The sequence below is a fragment of the Hippocampus zosterae genome, chromosome 4 (assembly GCF_025434085.1).
Source record: "Hippocampus zosterae strain Florida chromosome 4, ASM2543408v3, whole genome shotgun sequence".
Taxonomy (NCBI): Eukaryota; Metazoa; Chordata; class Actinopteri; order Syngnathiformes; family Syngnathidae; genus Hippocampus; species Hippocampus zosterae.
The window spans coordinates 23,492,241-23,516,084 of NC_067454.1; the positions used below are offsets into that span (position 1 = coordinate 23,492,241).

Sequence of the window (23,844 nt, forward strand, 5' to 3'; positions counted from 1 at the left end):
CGTCTTTGGCACATTACATTTACAAATTTGTAGTTGTAATAAGCCCAATGGAATGCTGACAGTAGACTTGACAGTCCTCGTGCCTGCCTTGTATTCGCCATTGCAACAAGATGGAGCGCAAATGGTAAAAATCCTATTTTAACAAAACTTCTAGAGAATTTCACTTCCAGCCGACTTGGGAAATTTGGTATTTTGTATTGCGAGATTTGCCTCTCAGAATATACCTTTGTCTTACCTAGTTGATGTATCAGTGGTGAAAAGCATGGATTTGAAAACAATATGAGATGTGCTTCTATGTATGGACACATTTATCTTTTACATACACTGTATAATAAATAATAAAAAGAAGCAATCAGTGAGTATGTGACGTTTAACGCCTTACAGTTGCCGAAGACAGATAGTGATACCCAAATAATCCTGCCCATGCTGGAAATGTCATTGTAATTTATGCAGTGTGTACATTAGATAGTGCTGGATAACCTCTCTTTCACTTAAACAGTCTTTGTGTTGTAAATTCGAAGATAGTGTAGAGAACAAAAAAGTCATTTGTACCTTATTTTTTGAAGAAAAGAATACACCAAACCCTGACAGTTATCGAACGAGAATTCGTAGCTGCATTAATTAAGGTGACTTGCCGCATGCCTTTGGAATGTAATTCTCTGCCATCAATATCACAGATAACGTACGCTTTGTTTATCACACATGGCCATCAGCATAAACAAACAACTACGTTCGAGGTTATTTTAGGATGACGTGACGCGCTCCGGGGACCTTGTTGTGATGCAGAGAGGCAATGACTGTCCTGTCTCACCTTTCCTCTTTCTTCTGGCTCTTGCAGCATGCGTGCATATGGTGAGCAGCAAAGCATGGTGGGACCTGGACGTGGAGCGTGTTGTGCCAGATAGCATGTGTGCATGGAGGTGGGGGGGGGGTGCAATGCCAGCACTGGTGTGGTTAGTTGTTTTGGTCAAAACCTAAAATCAGTCATTGTTTTTTGTAAGCTTAAGCTTCCAGCTGCCATCCTAATGATATGAAAATAACCCTGTTATTTGTTGTTATGAAAGGTTTGTTCCAGCATTCCCATCTTCAAGTGCAGACATGAAAGAATACAACTCAAAACATGAAAACCAAAAACACTGTCTTTTAAACCTGTCTCATATTGCACACAAACTTAATGAACAGTGTTATTAATTAAATAGTCTTGTATACACACACACACACGCACACACACACACACACACACACACACACACACACACACACACACATACACACGAATATTAGACTTTGCTTTATTCCTTCACAAAGTACAATGAAAAGTATTTTCTCATTCTTGAACCAATGAAAAAAATAACCGGAAGACAAAACTCCAGAATGGACCAAAACCCAGACGGACCAAACTTAATCTGCTGCTGGCAAAGAGTTCGGCTTTGCAGCTGAAAAGAAGGCAGAAGTTAACATCGATGGATTTCTTTTGAATCACCTGACAAAAAGCTGTGTTATTTTGAACAATCATGTCATCTTAATACAATTGCCAACGGTGATCCCCCCCGAGACCACTGCCTAATGAAAATAGTGACGCTGAAATAGCATGTGTTTTCTTTGGAATTAATTCAAATGCCTAATTTTATTAATGTAAAATTAATCATCTGTCATCAAGGCCTACCAAGGCCAAAATGCTCTCTCATTCATCCATTGATACACACAAATACATCACAACCACCACATCGTGAAGCTGGCTTTTGCTTATTTTCTCTGTCTGGAGGAACAACTTGATTCTTCATTATTTTTTGTCAACAAAAGATAACATCAATCACTTCTACTCTTTTTTTTCTGTTCGAAAAGACAGGGCAGGGTTTTAACACTGTAACTTTGTGGCCTAGTACAGGAGATTTTGTCATTGAATCCTCCTCTTTTTTAAGAACTTCATTTGGGGGTCACAGCACATCACCCACAGCACGCACAGACAACAAGGAGTTCCAGTCAAGGTGAATAATTACACAGCTGCCGGAGCAAAAAAGAAAAAAGTCCACATTACATCCATTCTATTTTAAATGGAGCCTATTGCATTCATCAACTTCCTGATGTTTGGGGCAGAATCAGGATAGAGACTGGCAGTGACAGCAACAGCAGAGTCGAGCAAGTGAGAGGGCTGCTCCCTGACACCAACATCAGATGGGCCAGTGTCATTGGCACGCACGGCTGCGTCTGATCTCTATGGTTATCACCACAGTGGAGCTTTGGATCCACGTTTCATCCGTTTTTGGTTAACAGTTTGTATTCTTGTGTGGCAAGAGATACTGCTGTCGCGTTTAACACTAGGAATGGATGACAAGAAAGACACCGTGGTATCGTGACCCAAAAAAAGAAAAATCTCATAAAAAGACAGTACAAGGAGGAAGTGGATGGACATCAAATACATTTAAGGGTCAGAGGAATGAGAGCGGGTAAAGTGGGCATCGCTGTTTGACAAGGGGTGAAATTTAGGAGTACAGGATTTTTTCAAAGAGGCCTGAGAACAAAGAGGTGACACACGCTGTCTGCAGTCCGCGACTGCAGCTCGAGAGCAGGGGATGTGTGCTGAGGGCAAGGGGAGCAGAGCCGGCTCGCTCCCTCAGGCCTTGAGTGCATGCCACTGGGCCACGGCAGTGCGTGGATGACCCATCATGTCTTTCCAATGTTTTACCTCCGCGGGGCCACTCTTCCATGAGAGATAAATCTGCCAGGAGAAGAGACTATGTTAGCTCACGTACTGTGTTATCAAAAGAGAATTGGCTTTTTAAGAAGAGCCTGGCAAAGCAGTAAATACAGACAGGATAAAAGTCACGCTGAGTCTTCCGCTTTTAACACAAATCCAAATCAGACATCAACAAATCTGCTGATGGATGAAACAACTTGTGCCGACACACCACAATAAAAGTGCACTCTATTAACCACGATAATAAAATTGGATCTTACGTTTTTTGGGACTATCTATGATGTGTTTTTTGGGGGCAAATGTACAAGTGGTAATCCACTGGATTCAGTGGTTAGACGGTGAACAAACAGCAATCGCCAATTTGAGGTGCAAGTTTAGCCCAGAGTGAACAACCATCACTTTTTGCAACTTTGCATGATGATTTGTCTTCTTTAAGATGTTTTCATAATTCTCTGTTTTGTTTTAAATGACATCCTTGCTGTTGGAACCATGATCCATGTCAATCCACTTGGTGCAACAGCTCTCCAAGGTGCGATCACTCCTGTTTTACAACAGGATAATGAGCAGGTCTAATCTGATGAAGGTGTTCATTTTGAGAATGGAAATATACAGGGTGATCCCATATTTGTTTCCCCACAGCTTGGTCTAAAAATATCTTTGTTACTGACGACCATGTTTTTTTGTCTTTTACTCTTTTTTAAAGCCACAAATGTGTCATTCGAAATAAGATTTGTGATCTCATTTTTTTTTCTCAGCAAATTTAAACAACTGAGCGAACATCCTCTGAGACTTGTGTTTCATAATTTTTGCCACAGGATGTATAATAACCAGTGTTGTCTAGATCGATGTAATGTTTGTCAATATATCAATCTAGCTACGCTTCTTTGGCTTCATCTTAAAACAAAATAATAATAAACACAAGAGCCGGCCTGTGACAAATTTGAACTAAACTGCTTAGGGCGTCGTGTTTCTGAGAGGCAACACAAAAATCAAAACCCTAGAAACAGGTTTAATACAGTACACTTGTATGGATATCAGTCAAGCAAAGGTTCCACCATGGTTTGAGAGCGGGGCCCCCAAATGATATTCTGCTTAGGACCTCTTACAGGCTCGGGCCAGCACTCGCAAAATGAGTTGAAGTAATATTGTCACTAAGCTAATGGACACCTGTGGTGTGAACATCACTGGAGTATTAATTTACATGTTTTAGAATGCACATTTTTAAGTCCTTTATGCTGAGCGAGGGTGGAAAATGGTTCGCACGTGGGCCTCACAGTGGAGAGGTGCAGGGTTCGATTCTGGCTTCCTGTGTGGAGTTTGTATGTTCTCCCCGTGCTTGGGTGGGTTTTCTGTGGGTACTCTGGTTTCCTCACATATTCCCAAAACATGCATGGCAGGTTGATTGGGCACTCCAAATTCTCCCTCTGTGTGATTGGGAGGGCGGATGGTTGGTTGTCTATGTGTATCCTGAGATTGGCTGTCAATTAGTTCAGGGTGTACCCTGGCCACTGCCCCAAGACAGCGGGGATAGGCTCCAGCACGCCCCCGACCCCTTGTGATGATAAGCGGATGAGAAAATGGATGGATGGATCAGCTAAGAGGTTGCATGACATCAACCAGCAGGGGTCTGTAGAGACTAGCTGGGTGATTAAATGAAGCTCGCCTGTCATGGAGTCAAACATACACACAGGGAGAGGAAGAGGCAGGAAGATGCAAAGAAGAGGCAAGGAGATACCTTTCCAATGACATCATTGCGACTAAGCCTGTCCTTGTCCATGACAGTGATAATTATGGTGGTCTCCCTCAGCACGTGGGCAGGCACGTCGAAGGGAAAGGACTCGTTGAAAACAGGGTTTAGACAACGCTTCATTACCACCGTCTTTTTCTTCTCCACACGTTTGTCCTTGTTCATCAACCACACCTTCACATAGGGGTCTGGGAAGAGGAGTATGAACCGTTAGGCTTGTACACCGCTGGATGTGTGTGATGTCATGGATTTAATTCCTCTCTAGAGTTGTTAATATTTCAAAGTATTCCAAGTGCACACAACAATGACGCGCAAAGGAACCAATTAAAGGAGCGTGTGTACCAGAAGTGCCTCCAATGTCCATGGCTTTGAGGTTGCGGGCTTTGACAATGCTCACAGTGATAGTGTTGGCCGTGGGGTTGTAGCACAGAGACACCAACAGATCCCCTCGACTTCCCTGGAGAAATGACACACAACAGCAACTCGTTTTTTCTTCATGCTCTTTCCCATTGTCCTCCCTTTTTCTTACTGTATTTTCCTCCAGCGGTCTGTGATCAACCCACCAACCTGTCAGACACTCAGTGTCCACTTCTATCCTCTCCCACCGGCCCACTACCACTTCTCCCCCGGGACTGTCACAGCAGCCAGCGATGACATCACCCATTACATTATGTGCCATCTCCCCTCCTCCCACTTTATCCCTTCTGTCACCTTTTTTCTCCCCTTTACTCACACTGCCATCGCTACATGGCTTCAATTCCTTCCAGAAAGTCTGCATGTTGGCCAGATCCAATTTGTTGAGGGGGATGGACACCTCTCCGATGGGGTCATTCCTGCTGAAGCGGTCATAATCGAGAACCTGCAGGTATAGAGTTCTCTGGACCACTTTCTCAAATGGGAACCCTGAAATAGAAATGCACACAAGTACAGTATAATCCATACTCCGATGTCCAAATGATCAGCGGGAAATAGAAAACTCATTGCAAAATGTCCTCACCGATAAAAATGACAACAATATCTCTTCTAATCAAGGTAATTTTAGTCAATGGAAACGCAAGAAATGACAAAAACCTGAAAAATGTAAACATTTTCAGTCATGCAATTCAGAAAACAACCAGGGAGTGATGGATGGATATTTAATTGAAACTACTTACTTTTTTTACTTAACTGTAATGTAACTGTAATTACTGCAAAGCAAATTGGTTTCATCTTTGTCAATTCATTTCATAAATGAGCTTTCCGTTTTATTTGAAATGTCTTGACTTGAGCATTACTGTTACTGTGTACTGTGACCATAGAGCAAAACGAAGGTTGAAGTGTAGTTTGAGATTTGTACTTTGTTACACAATATTAAGCAACCTTTTTTTATTTATCTTGCACTCCATATACTAAAAAAAAACAAACTAAAAGTAATATTAAAACTAACAAACTCACTCTTAAAAATGAATTCAACCTTTCTGAATTAAAAAAAAAAACTAAAGTCAAACTGAAATAAAAATGAGCTAGAATGAAATACTCAAAACTAGGATAATTCCGACTGCAATGAGAGAACTGTTCATTTTTTATAGCACTCATTTGGGTGAGGTGTGAGCTGGAGCCTACTGCTTCAGACTTCGGGACAGACGGGCAGGGTGATAGTATCGAAAATTTTGCATCTTGAAAGAAATTAACACGGAAACAGAGCTAGTATTTGAAACAAGAACCTCAGAATTGTGAGGCTTATACACCATGCTGTGCTGTAAGAAATTCATCCATGCAAAAGAAAAACTAATCTCTGGCGGTATTACTGAATGGAATCCATACAATGGCCATTATCAATCAAATAAGTTTGTCATTCAAACCTTCAAACAGAAATGTTTCATTCCAGTGTGGATTAAGATTCTTCCTCTTCACTTTGGTCTCCAGTTTGTGCTTCTTGTCAGGCAGCAGGTAAAGTTTGACAAATGGGTCAGAAGTGCCGGAAAAATCCTTGGCGGGCAATTCCTGGCCCTTGAGGATTTTTACAGTGAGGGTGGAGTCCTGGAAGCTGTATCCCACGCTGAACTGAATGCGACCCAACTTCTCACACACAGGACCCTCGTGTTCGTCTTCTTCCGAGCCAGGAGACAACTGGGAAAGGCGATGACAATTAATTTTCTTGTACATGAAAGGAAATACATTATGTTTGACATGTTTTCTGATTTGATACATTATCCTTGTTCAAAAAGATTATCTTGGGCAGAGTAAAAGAGACAATACCAGAAAATTGTAAAGTAATGCTTAATTATACATTTGGAAAAGACACCTGAACAAACCTCCCTTTTTTGTGGGGAACCATTAAGAATTAGAATAGCTTTATTGTCATTGAATGCAACAAATTGGAACAGACAAACCCCGTATAAGAGACACAGAAAAAATGACCAACAGGGAGATACAAAACAGAAGTCCGCATGGCCGCCTTTGAAAGCGCCCTGTTTTTGCAGATGATATGAGAAGACATAAGGGAGAGCAAGGGGGAAAAACAGCGATAGACTAAGCTCATTTAAGAGTGGAGCAGTATGGCGTTGGAAAATAGCTTCAGGAAACTGGCACACATTAATACATGTCACAGAGACTAGCGCGCGTGGAGGTGGGGTGCGGAAGTGTCAAGGAGGGTTCGGCATTACAGCCCAGAAACAGTGAGCAGGCTTCACAAGCCATTAAGGAGCCTCCACGTCCCATATGCAGCTGCGCCATAATAGAGGACAGGAGAATGTCTATTTACCTACCTGCCTACCTACATGTACTGTATATGGTGTTCAGCCTGTTTTTGGATCCTTTATGTACACTTCCATTTTACATATCATACCACCACCACTATGTCAGGCATGTTGGTCATGACTAATTTGTCAGTTTGGATCTGGAAGTCCCACAGGGTCTTGGCCTGGTTGATCGCAACCACCTTTGGTGATGTCTTCCATCTTGACTCTGAGGACATCCGGTCGTCAACAATTTGGTACTGATATTTTAGTACACTGTTCCTGAAAATTGGTTATGCCGCTTTATATACCCAATGCCTTGTCTGCCAAACCTTGCCATGTATGGGGCATACACACTTTTTCAAATTTGAACCGTACCGTTTAAAGCGAAGATTACTGTACACAAACTGAAGGCATGTCTTAACTCATATTCAAGGCAACAAGGGACAGTAATGTTCCATGATTGGAATTGAGTGTCCAATAAGCTTAGGGTAAAGGCCCAGTTCTTTAAAATGTCTTTATTGATTCAAAATGCAAAATAGCTTTGTGTGTTGTCACATGGCCACTGTGCTGAAGGGCAATGTGTGCATGGCTGCCGCGGGATGACAGACCGATTATCTGTTGGTTGACTGACCCTATGACTGACAGAGGTGCAGCCTGGAGGGAGAAATCCAGTTAAAATGTGCAATCTGTTGGGTAAAAGAGCTAGGAGCATCACTCAATGAACAGTCCCACGTATTTAATATCCGATTCCATACTTTGCGCACACACCTCATCCGGTGCTGCTCGATCTCTCTTCTGTGTCGAATGTGATCACTTTTCATGATTCACTTTGACAATCTAAAAGTACTGTAGCCCCAAATGCGTGAACACAGATATTTTAGCATTACCTCTGCTCTTTTCCTCAGCATCAGTGCTTACTTTCTTTTCTCTAAGAAAGCCTGCCAAATGACAGAAAATTATTGTTCAACTATATGCAGTATCCTGTCAATTTCACGGTGACTGAAGTGAACTGTCACATTTTACATTTTTGTAACAATAACAAGAAAGCACCCCCTCCCCCAAAAGGAGTCTACAACGACAGCAAAAATCTAAAAAATGTGTTTTGTTAAATCTTAATTCCATGCAAAGAGCAAGAGATATTGTGACACAGCGTGGGAGTGGGAGCTGTACACAAACATATATATCTGTGTGCAGAAATCAAGGTCCAGGTTAGAGAATACATTGATACACTTTTAAAGCATTTGTCAGGAGACACAAGCCTCTACAAGACAACATGGATTTGATTTTCCCCTGTGGCAGCAGCACTATGCTAGCAAATTACTGTGAAAAACATGTATGTGGCAGCAGACACATCACCAAAAACTGTGCCGACAACTTCACAGAGCAATAACATTCCGCTTATCAGAAATAAGAAATCTAAAACGATTTGTGCCTTCCATGTCATGCCGTAACGAGGCATTCCGTCTTTGCGCCCTCGTAGCACATAATGAATGGGTTCATTGACAGTGTGTTGCTCATTGATTTCTCAGTGCAGTGTGAAAAGGTTTCAAGACCTGAAATATAGCATTCGCCTGGGGAATTTGACCACGCCCTGCTGCCAAGAGCGAAAATCCACAACTCATAACCCCCTAAATAGGTTTAGAAATGCCATAAGATGGTGACAAAGGACTTTCAATGAAATTCTTCAAGTCACTTTGGCACCAATATATCACAAGATAGCAACAAAGTCATGCAATAAAGTGTTTTTGCCTGAGTGCAAAAATAGCACGTTATTTAATGGAACAACAGAAGATAGGGGCCAATTTTGCAAATGAATTTGCTAAAGGCTAATCACGAATATGTGGTGGTTCACTCATCCATTCATCCATTTTCTACTCTGTTTATCCTCACGAGGGTCACAGGTGTGCTGGAGCCTATCCCAGCTGTCTCCGGGCAGTGGGCAGGGGACACCTTGAACTGGTTGCCAGCCAATCGCAACCATCCGTGATCACACCTAGGGACAATTTAGAGTGTTCAATCAGCCTGCCACGCATGTTTTTGGAATGTGGGAGGAAACCGGACTACCCAGAAAAAGCACACTCAGGCAAACTCCACACAGGAAGGCCGGAGCCGAAACCAAACCCTGCACCTCTGTACTGTGAGGTCGACGCGCTAACCAGTCGACCATTGGGTCATCTCCACCAAACTCAGTCAGCAGATTCTGCACATTTGGATTCACATACTGCCTAAATGCCTTCATGGATACTGTGACAAATCTATCAAAACAACAACAACAAGAACAACAAAATTGTCTTCGTTTAAAGACAAGAATTAGCATAAGAGATATATTTTCATCGCAGTGGGGAAACAGTGTATCCTCTATAAGTTGTTGTAATTGAAAAAGTTCAAGGAAAACCTTATCTGGCAAACCGAGAAACCTTGCACGGCTACACGCGTCATCAAAATGGAAAGCATGTCGGCAGCTTGGATTGGAAGAAAAGGCACACAGACCACTCGCCGCTTGTTCAAAGTCTCTGTGTATGTTACAGATGGTTAATATCCACTAAAAAAGTGCAGTTGGGCAAAGGAATCCAACTGACCAGCAAATGGGAAAGGCGGAGCTGACTACTAATATGGTCGGCCGCATGTGATTGTGGGATATGTTACTATTTTCAGCGCAAAGGTCGGGGCTCTCTAAATTACGTCTTTCCGTGCAAAACATGGCCATTACTGCTTTATTTTAACCTTTCACCGTGAAACCCCCCCAGGCCATGTGTTTGTGCACGCTGTGCTGGCTCGCTTCAGATTTGAAAGGGGGTGTGTCACTCTGTGTTCGTGGCTGAGGAGGAGGTGGAGGAGACAGGATTTGACAAAATCATAGAATTTCATCTCGTCTATGTTCTATGTACACTAAAACGTCCATAGATTTTAGCCCTGTGTTTATATAGTGAATTACATTTTCGTTTCGTCTTCATTGGTCCACGAAATGCACACTGTTTTAGTCCCAATTTTGGTTTATTAATGGGTGGGTGGGTGGTGGTGAGGGGGGGTGTATCATCCAGTCTTCTTTTCATCTGGTGAAAAATGTGCAATCACGAAAATATTTTCATTTAGTTTTCGTTGACAAAATACGCAGGTGACCTTAATGCATCGTTTGAAATTACATATATACCAAATTTTAAAGTTGTAATAATTTGATGTATGTACTTGGAAAGCCATTTTTTTCAGCACAGGCACAGAAATTCCACCAAACATCACCATGTTAGCACTATTTTGGGGAAATCCACAATGACAAGTGGGTAAGAGACTTTGACTGAGGGGTCAAGGATAAGGGCTCGGTCGAAGTGTGGAACAAGGGCGCAGGGGGGCGGGGCATCATAGCACTTTGGAGAATTGGGACACCCTGCACACTTGCACCCTCAACGCATAATTGAGGCGCACAAGGGTGGGAGTGTGGGCCTTAGTTAGATTGTGTGTGACAGCTCATTTCCTACCTAAGCCTGGTTCCTACTTCAAATTAGATTTGTGCTTGCACATTAAAGACTGCGGTCCTTACTTCCTTCATTTAAAAAAGTGCATTCCAGCAGCAAGTTTTTCCTCATGAGATTGTACTTTGAAACTTGCAGCTATCTTTTAGTGTGGACGGAATAGGTGGCATCGATGGGGAAATGCCAATAATTTGAGAGTAATGGCTTGTTGTACTGAGCAAGTTCATTTCGAAAAGTTATGAAATGAACTTAGAACTCGTTGGCAGAGGAAATGAACTATCCCAACACTCCCTGGATATGTGTACACATGCGCTCACTTAATGACAAAAACTAGTACTATATCATAATTAAGCAACACTAATTTGAATTCGGGCGGCCCGGTAGCCAAGTGGTTAGCACGTCGGCTTCACAGTGCAGAGGTACCGGGTTCGATTCCAGCTCCGGCCTCCCTGTGTGGAGTTTGCATGTTCTCCCCGGGCCTGCGTGGATTTTCTCCGGGTGCTCCGGTTTCCTCCCACATTCCAAAAACGTGCGTGGCAGGCTGATTGAACACTCTAAATTGTCCCTAGGTGTGAGTGTGAGTGCGAATGGTTGTTTGTTTCTGTGTGCCCTGCGATTGGCTGGCAACCGATTCAGGGTTTCCCCCGCCTACTGCCCGGAGACGGCTGGGATGGGCTCCAGCACCCCCCGCGACCCTAGTGAGGATCAAGCGGTACGGAAGATGAATGAATGAATAATTTGAATTCCTCAGACACATCACGTAATGCATATTACAATATAAACAGCAGCCAATAGTTCCATTCCCATCGCAGCCACAGCACTGTGTGTTCTCTCACAACTAATTAGGGAACTCGGCTGAGTGCGGCACACTTCCCCTAATCTTCTCTGTGTCTCACTCGTGGGTGATTATACTCTAAATCCTGGTTGAGCCACAACTACCTGTGATGCTCCACATCAGAATCAAAATGGGAAACTTCGAAGGAAAAAAAAACATGCTTTAAAAAAGCTTGTTTGTTTGGGATGAAAGTTATTACACTTTATGTCCCCATTAGATGTAAAAATGATAGATTTATGATTCACAAATATGTCTGAAAAACAAACGCCGAAATAAATGTAAATACAAAGTGTGATACACATCATAGGACTTCAATAATATAAATGTTCAAAGAAATCTGATGCAACCTCCAAGAAGCCAAAGCACATATGCAATTTCACGAAACAATGACTGGCCTGCCCTCAATTATTTAAAGTGCTTTTAATTTGCCCACTTGGGGGTAGTAGATAAAATGTTGTAAGTGTAATACTGACGTTAATAAATTGGAAAAAAAATAAAAACATGACTATTTATAGGTAATGCATGTTGAGCTGAAAACAAAGTGCATTGTGAGAATTTCCTTTCTTAAACCATGTGATGCCATTAGCGTCATTTTACCAGGAAATCACTCTCCTTGTATACATTGTTATGCTAACAAGTCCCAGGATTGAATGCCATAAACATTGACCAACCAAACAAGTGTCGCTAACCAAACAGATATAATTTTACAGCGAAATAGGAGATTTGTTCATGCAAGTGTGATGTGCAAGTATCCAAGACCGTATCAAACAAATGAATAGAAAATTTACCTTTTCTCGTGAATACATTTGTACGGCACCAAGAGCCTCACTATGCCTGCATAAGCTCTTTATCTGTGACTGCACTTGCAATTGATCGGGAGTGAATTAAGGCAACAACAATAATAATAATATCCATCCATCCATCCATTTTCCGATCCGCTTATCCTCACGAGGGTCGTGGGGGGTGCTAGAGCCTATTCCAGCCGTCTTCGGGCAGTAGGCAGGGGACACCCTGAACTGGTTGCCAGCTAATCGCAGGGCACACACAGACGAACAATCTCCCACGCTCACACTCACACCTCAGGATAATTTAGAGTGTTTAAACAGCTTGCCAAGCATGTTTTTGGAATGTCAACAAGTCAAGTCAATAGTATTTACAGAGCACTTTCAAACAGCCATCGCTGCATACAAAGTGCTGTACATGGAACATTTTAACATGCACAATAAACAGTAAGACAAATCGGTAATAAAGGCGGTAGAAAGCACCAAACAGTAAAACCAAGAACAAATCTAAGTCATGCTGAGTCGAATGCCAAAGAATACAAGTGAGTTTTGAGGAAGGCTTTGAAGATGGGCAGCGAGGAGGCTTGCCGAATGTTCAGTGGGAGGTCATTACAGAGAGAGGGACCAGCAACAGAAAAGGCTCGATCCCCTCTGAGCCTCAGTTTAGTTCTTGGTACTTCTAATGATGTCTGGTCCACAGACCTGAGGCGCCGGGCAGGTACGTAGGGGCGGATGAGCTCAGAGAGGTAATGTGGCGCGAGATTATTCAGAGATTTGAAAACAAAGAGGAGGATCTTGAAAATAACTCTAAAATGAATGGGGAGCCAGTAAAGGGATGCCAGAGTAGGAGTTATGTGCTCCCTCTTACGAGTACCAGTCAAGAGGCGAGCAGCGGCATTCTGGACCAGCTCAAGGAGCTTAATGGAGGACTGGCTGACTCCAAAGTAAAGGGCATTGCAGCAATTGAGCCGGGATGTGATAAAGGCATGAATTACTGTCTCAAAGTGCTCATGTGAGAGGAGAGGTTTTATTTTGGCCAGCTGTGTAAGGTGAAAAAAGCTGGATTTAAAAACGGCACCAATTTTCCGATCGAGTTTGAAATCGCTGTCCAATTTAAGGCCCAAGTTTTTGAGACTGTTGACTTAAGATAAGGAGACAGGAGGCCAAAGTCTACAGGATGGAATGTACAAGGGCCACTGGGACCAAACAATATCACCTCTGTCTTCTTTTCGTTGAATTTCAAGAAATTTTGTGCCATCCAGGTTTTGATTTCTTCCAGACAGAATAGGAGTGGCCTTAATGAGAATGTGTCTTTCTTGCTCAGTGGGACCTATATCTGGCAGTCATCTACATAGCAGTGGAAGGGAATACCATGTTTCCTTAAGATGGAACCCAATGGGAGCACATACAACGAGAACAGCAGAAGCCCCAGAATTGAGCCCTGTGGAACACCACATGACAGGGGAGCAGTGCATGACTCAGAGCAGCCAAGGCTGACACAAAAGGTTCTGTCAGCTAGATAGGACCTAAACCACTCAAGAGCACTGCCGCCAATGCCCACCAAGTGCTGCAAACGAGTCAGCAGAAGACTTTGATCCACTGTATCAAACGCTGCAGTTAAGTCTAATAAAACTAGACACACATGGTCTCCAGAGTCATTTGCCAGGAGGATGCCATTAGAAACGCGTAACAGGGCTGACTCCGTGCTATGCATCGTCTTGAAAACTGACTGGAAGATCTCCAAGATGTTATGTTCATCCAAGAAAAGTTTCAACTGCATGTGCACCACTTTTTCCAGAATTTTGGAAATGAAAGGCAGTTTGGAAATGGGCCTGAAATTTGACAGCACATCTGGATCAAGACCAGGTTTCTTGATCAAGGGTTGGACCACAGCATGCTTAAACTGTTAGGGAACTACACTAGAAGAGAGGCTGCTGTTGATGATATCCAAGACCGATGCGCCAACACTCGGGAGAACCTCCTGAAAGAAGTGCGGGGGAAGAGAGTCGCAAGGGGAGCCAGATGGATTCGTCTGGCGAACTACATCCTCCAAAAGCGACAAGGACACAGTTTCAAAAGAATTTAGTACAGTTGAACATGGAACATGGACAGAGGGGTCACATGCGGTATTTGAGACCGGAGTCCTAGCTGTAGAGACCTTATCAATGAAAAACTGAAGGAATCTGTTGCACATCTCGGGTGAAGAATCCGAGCAAGTAGGCAGAGGGGGTTTGAGTACAGAATTATGAGTTTTAAATAGTGCGCATGGGTTGTGACGGTTAGCTAGAATAATGTCCGACAGATATTCTCTTTTGGCCTCTTTTACTGTGAGCTGGTAGTTACGCCAGCAGTCTTTCCAAATTTGATAAGAGACATGCAATTTGTCTTTTTTTTACTTGCGTTCAGCTTTGCGACACCCCTACCTAGCTGCGCGGGTAATGTTGTTAAACCGTGGCTCGGGTTTAGGTTTTGGGAGCACAGTTTTTGAAGGAGCCACAAAATCCAGAATGGCACGGCATGACGAGTCGAACCAAGAGGTGAGTTCCTCTGTGTTAGACGAGGGTACGCAAAGGTTATTAAAGGCATCCGAGAAACGACTAGCAGTGCGAGGGTTAAAAATTCGGCGTTTACAACTAGGAGCGCCAGATTTCACAGCAGCATGCGATAAGATTATGTCAAATAAAACTGCCATGTGATCAGAAATCCCATTTTCAAGGACTTCCTGATTTGACACCAGTAGACCATGAGCAAGGACAAGGTCTAAAATATGTCCTTGTTCAGGTGTCGGGCTGGTTACATACTGCAGAAAATTAAAAGAGTCGATAAGTCTTAAGAAGTCTTTTGCTAGCGGTTTATCGGGGACAGCACACATGGATATTAAAATCCCCCATTAGGAGGATATGATCATATCTCAGCCTGAAATCTTTTTTTCCAAGATGGCGCCAGAGTAGGCAGCCTTCGGCAAGTGCTCTTCAAGAGCCTTGCTTTTTTGTTCTTTTTTGCTGTTTTTGTCTTTTGTTTTGTCACACGTTGTTTGTTGTTTCATTGTGTGGACCTGATATGGACCGTTTTCAGCGCTTTTTGGCCACGACATTCGTCAAAGGAGCAGTATCTGTGCTTGGTGATTGCGCCTTCTCGGCAGGACGCCTGTACCAGCACAGATTTTGATTGGGAGGAATGTCGGCGCCATTGACTGTCGGTGCTGGACAGACCTGGGGCGCTTGCGGTTTTTGCGGCAGTAATGGGCAGCATTTTTCACAACCCCGATTTGTTCAGTGGCTATGTCAGCGCTGTTGGACAGTTGGCGTTGGTGCGGCTGGATGGATGGCCGCTGAAGTTGAGGATGAGGAGAGAGGAGCGTTGGCGAAGCGCGCCGATGCGTATTTGGAACCGTGAGTCGCCGCTTGGAATTGAAATGGATTTCCATGGGACAGGAGAAGTGAACCAATCTCTTTTTTCGTCAGTGGATGCTACAGCTTCTTGTTGACTTTGAAACTTAGCTTGTAGCCGACGTGTGCACATTTTGAGCATGACGTCTCTGATCCACTGGTTAAAGGACACTTTGATTCTCTCCTCTTTCATCTCAAACTGCTTCAAACAACAAAGCGTGTGACGGAAAAGTGGTTAGGACTGCACAACTGTCCGTGTTTTATGTTATGTGTTGTGTTTATTATTTTACTTTATGTAAACTGTTTTGTAAAGCGCTTTGTTACAGCTGCCGCTGTTGTGAAAGCGCTATATAAATCAGCATGTATTGTATTGTATTGTATTGTATTGTATTGTATTGTATTGAAAGGTTGAAAAGTCGCTTAAAAAGTCTTTGTTGTATTCAGGAGGACGGTAAATGACAGCACAAAGCACCGGGAAAACACGACCAACTTCAAAGAAGGTTGCTTCAAAGCTGGTGGCCAATGTGCTGAATGTGCACCGTTTACATTTGAAATTGTTCTTAAAGATGCTCACCGTACCTCCACCACGGCCTGAGGTCCTCGGGGTATCGAGGAAACCACATGTGTTGAAGGAAGCAGGAGTACCCGCAGAAAACCCATGCAGGCACGGGGAGAACATGCAAACTCCACATAGGAAGGCCGCAGCCGGGATCGAACCCCCGACCTCTGCATTGTGAGGTCGACGCGATAACCACTGGACTACTGGACCACCGGGTCGCCCAACAAGAATTAAAAAAAGAAAAAAGAAAATAAACTGAAAAGGAAAAGTGTGCAGAGGAAAATGCAGTAGAAGCGATTGTAAAAAAATAAATAATAATAATAATTAATGAATAAAGCAGAATACAATAAGATGAGATGTTTTTCACTTTTAAACACGATTATTATATTGCCCGTGTTTGTTAGAATAATATAGTTCTTGCATGTTGTTCATATTATAAATACAGTACTGCATTTTGGAGTTATTATACGTGGATAATGTATGGAAGAGTTATTATTGGGTTTCGTTCTGTTTTTGGATATTATGATGGCTCTGGAAAAAACACATTTATATTTATGCGTTATATTAACATTTGTGTTGCATGTGGCAATTTACTGCTGGAAAACCACCCATTGGACAACGAGGAGAACAGTTATTTAAAAACAATGCAATAAAGCATGGCAAGAATTTGCATGGGGTTGACCAGAAACAGCAAAAAAGGGGCACAGCGGCAAGTTATTCCGCAACTTTTTAAAAAAGTTGACTGAGACAAGTTTTGTCGAGACCCCGGTGTGCACAACGACAGGCAAGGAACACATGTGTGCAGTGAACATTTGCAGGACAAGGAGGACTTTACAGTTAAGAGATGGGACATGCCACGCAGGTGACATTAAAAGTCAATGACATGTAGTATTTTTAACGAGTCAGAGATGGGGCTTTGCTTATTTCTCCAAAGTTTATTTTGTACCATCAAGAGACCATCCGGAGTTGCATTATTTACATTAAAAGTGGAATCGCACTCGGTGGAACTATTTTATAGTATTGGCAGGAAATGATATGGCTTTATTGTTTCAGGATTATCGATAGAGATGCATTCCATTCGGCGTAGCTCTATATCATTGTGCCGTCAAATTCCAAGTTGGCACATGAGACGGTTATAGAGTGATGTTTATAATGAACTTGAAGGCCAGCTATTATATTCTTTTCGAAAATAGTTTTTAAAGTTATTGCATCATTTGCCAGATCCGAATGTCCGTCATCGTCAGTTGTCATTATTACAGGCTAGACCACATAGTCACTCAGTCATATTATTTTATTATTTTTAATGCGCTTCCTTCATCACTAAATTGCTTTCGTCACCGCTATTTCAGGACCATCATAAAAAATCAAAAACGACCTACAATATGGTTTACAGGGGTAACAGCGCACAATGTTATTTATTTGTAAACACTTTGGAACAATTTACACACAAAAATAGTTTAAATTCTTCTCTACCTTTACTGCCTCACCTACTTCTCGTCCCTACAAGGCTCCTCATCTTTTTTTTTTAGCTCCTGTCAGCGCTTTTTCCATCTAAGGTTATCTTAGAAATGAACACGGCGTCTCCATCTTTCCTCATTATTCCTTCATGAGAACAATAATTGTCAGAAGTGTATCTTAATTGCCGCCATAATTACTTTTAGATTAAGTTTAGCTGCAATAGTGGCCAGCTGAAGCTCATTGCTAGCTAGCTGGTGCGGCATAAATAGCACCAAGCTTTCCTCCACCTTCAACTATGTGACTTGCGTGTGTCCAACCCAGCGAAGCTTTTTGAGACTGTCTCGGTAGTTCACTTATCTGAATAACTTCAAACTGCTTTATTTCGAGCCTTGGGAAACAACAATCCTGCCATTTTGTTAAAGTCAAAAGGTAAGCAGAGCTGCATTGAGTAACTTTAAATGTACACAGTAGTCGTAGTAGGTAAGAGTTAGCTGTAGATAACTTGCATTTTTGAGTACTCTGTGAGGTAGCGTGCTTGAATTTATGTTTGAGCTCAATTTATTTTATTGCCTTTATGGGTGTTCACTTTTCTACACATGATGAGAAGCAGCCTGCAGTGCAACATGGAAGAGATGGCAAACATCAGCTGACACACGCACACTCACAAGTGAGCTCCAGCCCATTGTCATGCTGACACTTTTTGACTAGATAACGAAAGACAGCTCATGAAGACTCTGTAATCGCAAAATTCAGGCTTCTGCCCCCGGTGGTAATGGAAATGAAAGTTTGACTTGCCATTGGCCCAGCAGAATATGGGTTGAGAGGGACTGATATCAGCAAGTCCAAAAATAGGGCATGTGAGGGGTTCCTATATATAATTTTTTGAATCTTTGGGGAATTTTAACAAATGCATGTCGCAGGCATATTATTCAGACACACGGGAAATGCAGAAGATGTCTTGTTTAAATTGACTTTAATTTTATGTTATGTTCTCTCGGTAAAAGGTTGACAGCTGTTGTGCATTATTTTGACTGGCTCTAATATTTCTATATTCTTGTCAACCCACTTGCCCCACTTTTTGTCTCAAGGCGTGCGTGTCACTTTCATACTGGATCAGAGGAGATGATGTAGAAGTGCCCTCTAATAGTATCACCAAAGCCATCTCATTCACTTCAATTTGCGAAGGCTTTGCTGACAGCGGCCATCGTGGGTGACTTGAGTTACAGTGAAACAAGTGAGCAGTGTATCAATCAATGTGTATAGCGTGTTACCATGAGCATTTCACTGGTGACCGAGTTGGCTAAATCGGAGACGGATGAGTTGGCATCGTGGCGGCGTCCACTCTCATCTGGGGTGTGGCCTCTGGGACTGCTGCCTGGTTTGTTACCCGGAGTCCTGGATGCAACAGATAGGAAAACACACATTGGGCATATGCACTTAACATGCAACATTAATGGAACACAACCGCTGCTTTCTGACGAGTGCTTTTCTTCTTGGCTATAGCACTCAGCCAACAAATTTAATAATTTAGACCTGACCTGAGCATACTCCAGGACTGCGAATGACAAATGATGAACTCAAATGGTGTGTTAAGCTCTTTCCTTGTCTTTTTGTGGCTTTATTGGTAAACCCTTTCCTAAAAGAAAGACTAACCTCAATAGGTAGAATCAGAATAATCTTTATTGGCCAAGTATGTAGAACAAACAAGGAATTTGTCTCCGGTGGTACAGGCTACACTAGTATCATCATAAACAAGGACATGGCAAATAAGTATGGGAAGACATTCCATCAAGAATAGGCAAACAAAAGAATAATAATTTGATTGATTAAGTACTTGAGCCTACACACAGGAATCGAACCCTGCACCTGTGCACCATGAGGCGGACGTGCTAATCAGTCACTCACCGTGCCGCCGGCTTCTGAACCTTTGTGTGACCATTGGACAGACCTCAACTGACCTAAAAAGCAATCATGACGAGTTTGCGCATAAAAATGAACACAAGCTAAAAAGTTCTCAACTCCTAAGGTGGTAGCCACTGAGTGTGCCAAGCTGACTGATTTATTTGGAGCGACAGATACTGTAACACTGTCGCACCATTTCAAGATGTGGGCGGCCGTGCCCGTGAGAGGAGCAAAGTGACCTGGCCCACTAGGTGACAGAGAGTGAGCCGCAGGACTTGAACAAGCACAGAGGATACTTCTCTGACATTCTTTTTGCTAAAATCTTCTTGAAATTCATTGCAATAAACATACTGAGGCCCCGTCCTCGATCAACATTACGGTCTAGGAAAACTGTAAGATAATAGATAAGATATTGTGTTAAAATGCTTTGTGAATAATAGATGAGAGACCTAGGAGGCTTTCATTCTAAACTTGACAAGAGATTACACAACTCATGATGAGTTTGCATTTCTGGATAAGAATGACCAAGGGGGAAAGTAAAGTGTGTGCTTCATGGCCAACTCTGGTCACCATGGTATCCGAGTGCGTGCCCTGAATGCTAAGCTCTACCATAGCCCTACGAGTCAAAGTAAAGTGCATCATTTGGTAAATAGCAGTTGAGTTCTAGGATTTATTTCTAACTTATTACTACCATAGAAGAAGAAATTCTTTTATTTCAGTAGCTCACATCATAAAGTGAAATTCATATTGCTGGCATTATGCTGAATCATTCTAACCTCCAAAATAACATATTTTCAGGAGATCCCAAATACAAGATTATATAGTGTACATATATAGAATTAATTAGTGAATGCCAAATACACAGCCACACAAGTATATCACAATATGCACCTAAGAGGGAAAGAAATTTAGCGGTGATAGGATTCAGCATGAAAGCCCAGGGAACAAAACAGTCCAGATTTGCTTCAGCTGAAAAGTTAAATAGTGGGAAAAAAAGGAAGCAAATTGCTGTGTTATATTAGGCATGACAAATAGGCGAAAGCTGGAGAGCCCGTGGTGCGAGATGGACGCGGTTGTACCTCAAGGAGACAAGTAAAAGCAAGTGTGGGCAAATCAGAGAAACAGAGAGGAGAGACGATGCTGACCCAGTGTCGAGGGGAAACAATTGATTTGTCACGCTGTGTTTCTTCATTGTGATCTCCAGGTCAGAGCAGCTACAATTCAGCTCAAAGTGAATCCAAAATGTATTACTGTCTCTTTGAGACACATGTCCAACACACAAATATACCAGCCAGCTGACACACAGGTCCACTGACTGCCGCCAGACCTTTGGCATATGCGTTGATGGACCACTTATGCTTTATTATATGCATGGGGTAGCTTTGCGATAATTTGAGTGGCACTTTTCAATACGGTGGGGATCAAATGCAGGTATAAAATGTGCATTCATGATCCACTACTAAAGGTAGATACAAGAATCTGCTTCCGGAAAGATGAGTACAGTGAAGATCCAAACACTCCAACATGTCCATCTGTTGTAAGGTCATCCTTTAACTGTAATTGGGCGCCAACTGTCAGTTACATCAAACTTTTTTTTCACTACAGCCTCATATGCTGGGCCTGGTGGATTGCTGTCCCACTTTAGTGAAAATAATAAAGGAATTTATTGAAGGAAACAAAACAAAAACGCAGTAACCAACAAATGGTAATCAAAGTAATTCTTGAATTATGTGATTTGCTGCTACAATTCAGCTCAAAGTTAATCCTACTCTCTTTGAGACACATGTCCAACACACATCCTTTATGAGTTAAGTTAAACATCTATATTTTTTTGAATTATACTGTCAGGATTAATGAATACAAAAACATCAAAAACAATGATTAATAATGTTATTGTGGTTTACGGTACTATATTATTCCTTTTTCATTCAGTGGTTCTCAACAATGGACCAGTGGGGTGTGAGTTTTGTATGGCACCCCCCTGCATCAGCAAAATAAGCAAACCGCAATGCTTTCAAAAGACAGTGAGGAGCATGTTTTGACCATTGTCTTTCATTAACAAGAAAACTGATTAAAAATGTGAAACAACATTCAAAATTGTGTAATTAGTATTATTCAAAACACAAAAATGAAAAAGCTAATCAATATGCCTGAAAAACATAGGCTACTGTGCAATGTGGTTTTTTTCTGATCTGAACATTTGAGTAGAAGTAGAATTAAACCATTTTAAACCGTAACGAAACGTACAAGACATAAAGTGCTTCACGGAGCACCTCCGAACATTAAAACACCTTCCTGTCGAAGCACTTTCGCTTAAGTCTAAGGGCATAGTAGTTGCCTGACAACTGGATCTGTAGTCCAAGAGTCTACATTTCCTACTTATAGGAGGGCTAAGATCAATGAGAAGTAACAAAACCCCATTAAATCAGCAATCAACACACACACCAGAGACCACAAGGACAATCAAGCTTACACACACACACACACACACACACACACACACACGCACACACACACACACACACACACACACACTTTTGTCTTGTTTCAGTGGAGAGGTACATTTTCTTTTTTTTTCATTTGCTCAATCGGATGGGCACGTGCCTTCATCAAGGCAATCCTCCAGTCAACTCTCGACTGTACCAGACCAGCTTTTCCCAACCTTTATTGAAAAATCTCACGGCACAACAGCACCAAACAAAAATGTCATGTTTGGTGTCAATACTGTGTCAATAAAAATATCAATATTGAAATAATAATGATCTCATCTCAATTAACTCAAAGATTGTCTGTGAATTTCAAAAAACACCAAGCTGATATACAGTACTTGCAGCAAGCCAGGAGATGTACTACAAATGAGCCACAGGTGGTTTACCGTAAACACCTTTTGCCATATGAATTAATTCATTGTTCTGCATCTCACTATACAGTATGTGCTGTCATAAATAGATGAAGAAAGAGAAATACTGTACCTGGATCAGATTTTGAGAAATTGAGAAATTTTCCTCTGACGACCCTCATGATCTCTCAGGACACATTAGGGACGACGATGTAAAGTGTAGACAAATTCACTACATATTCTATGGAATGGAGGTCATCCCATTGACAATGTGAGGCCATCTATCCATCCATTTTCTGTTCCACTTTATCCTCACGAGGGTCGCGGGGGTGCTGTAGCCTATCCCAGCCGTCTTCGGGCAGTAGGCGGGGGACACCCTGAACCGGTTGCCAGCCAATAGCAGGGCACACAGAGACGAACAACCATCCACACTCCCACTCACACCCAGGGACAATTTAGAGTGTTCAAGAAGCCTGCCATGCATGTTTTGGGGAATGTGGGAGGAAACCGGAGTACGCGGAGAAAATCCACGCAGTACCCGCATGTTAACTCCACACGCACTAACCACTGGACCACCGGGCCCCGCCCTCAATGTGAGGCCCCAAATGGCAAATGTAAATTACAATACAGAACATGTCCATTGTGCCTGCATCTCCATCAAATGAAGAATAGTAAAATAAAAAATATGAAATTGGTTCCTGGCGGAGGGCGGCCCGGTGGTCGACTGGTTAGCGCTTTATCCTCACAGTGCAGAGGTGCAGGGTTCGATTCCGGATCCGGTCTTCCTGTGTGGAGTTTGCATGTTTTCTCCATGCCTGTGTGGGTTCTCTACGGGTACTCCAATTTCCTCCCACATTCCAAAAGCATGCATGGCAGGTTAATGGAACACTCTAACGTGTGGATGTGAGCGCGGATAATTCCATGTCCATGGTAACCCAGTTCCGGGTGCACCGTGCACCTACTTCCTGGAGACAGCTGAAATAGGTTCCAGCATGCCCCGCGACCATTGTGACGATAAGCAGAATGGATGGATGGATAGAAGTTGGTTCCTGTTGTAGCAGTTAGACTACATCCATAAGAAATGCGATTTTACAAAATGGCATACTGTACACCACTTTTTGGATTATTTTAATTAAATGTGGGTATTTTTTTCAATTTGCAGTGAAAAAGACACTGTACATATACAGTAGAAAAGTGACAAAAGTTAAAACCTCAAAATCTCAAATCAGGCCGTTTAGTAAGTGTTGCCGGAAACATTTAAATAGCTATCAAGAGGACAAACATTACCAAACCTACACATAGCTGCATAATGAGCAATAAATATTTAAATAGAAGTACCGTAATCAACTCACAATGAAGTGACTAAGTGGCGTGGGATTTTGAGTCAGAGGTAGATTCCATGTGACCCACAATGACATCGATAATAATAAAACATATTTCGGCATTCA

At 42.4% G+C, this 23,844-nt stretch overlaps 1 protein-coding gene across 4 annotated transcripts in view; it reads right to left on the reverse strand.

Annotated features, from left to right (window-relative positions):
* Nucleotides 1-1,278: 1,278 nt before the first annotated feature.
* The window catches only part of syt7b (synaptotagmin VIIb), a 143,069-nt gene continuing 120,503 nt past the window's right edge, over nucleotides 1,279-23,844 (reverse strand). For all 4 annotated transcript variants that reach the window (XM_052063130.1, XM_052063134.1, XM_052063133.1 and 1 more), the window contains 6 exons: nucleotides 18,927-19,050; nucleotides 6,287-6,554; nucleotides 5,179-5,348; nucleotides 4,788-4,902; nucleotides 4,434-4,633; nucleotides 1,279-2,719 (listed from right to left, as the gene is read on the reverse strand). In XM_052063130.1, coding sequence (XP_051919090.1) covers nucleotides 2,615-2,719; nucleotides 4,434-4,633; nucleotides 4,788-4,902; nucleotides 5,179-5,348; nucleotides 6,287-6,554; nucleotides 18,927-19,050 — 982 coding nt within the window. In that variant the 3' untranslated portion in view covers nucleotides 1,279-2,614. The remainder of the gene's footprint in view (nucleotides 2,720-4,433; nucleotides 4,634-4,787; nucleotides 4,903-5,178; nucleotides 5,349-6,286; nucleotides 6,555-18,926; nucleotides 19,051-23,844) is intronic.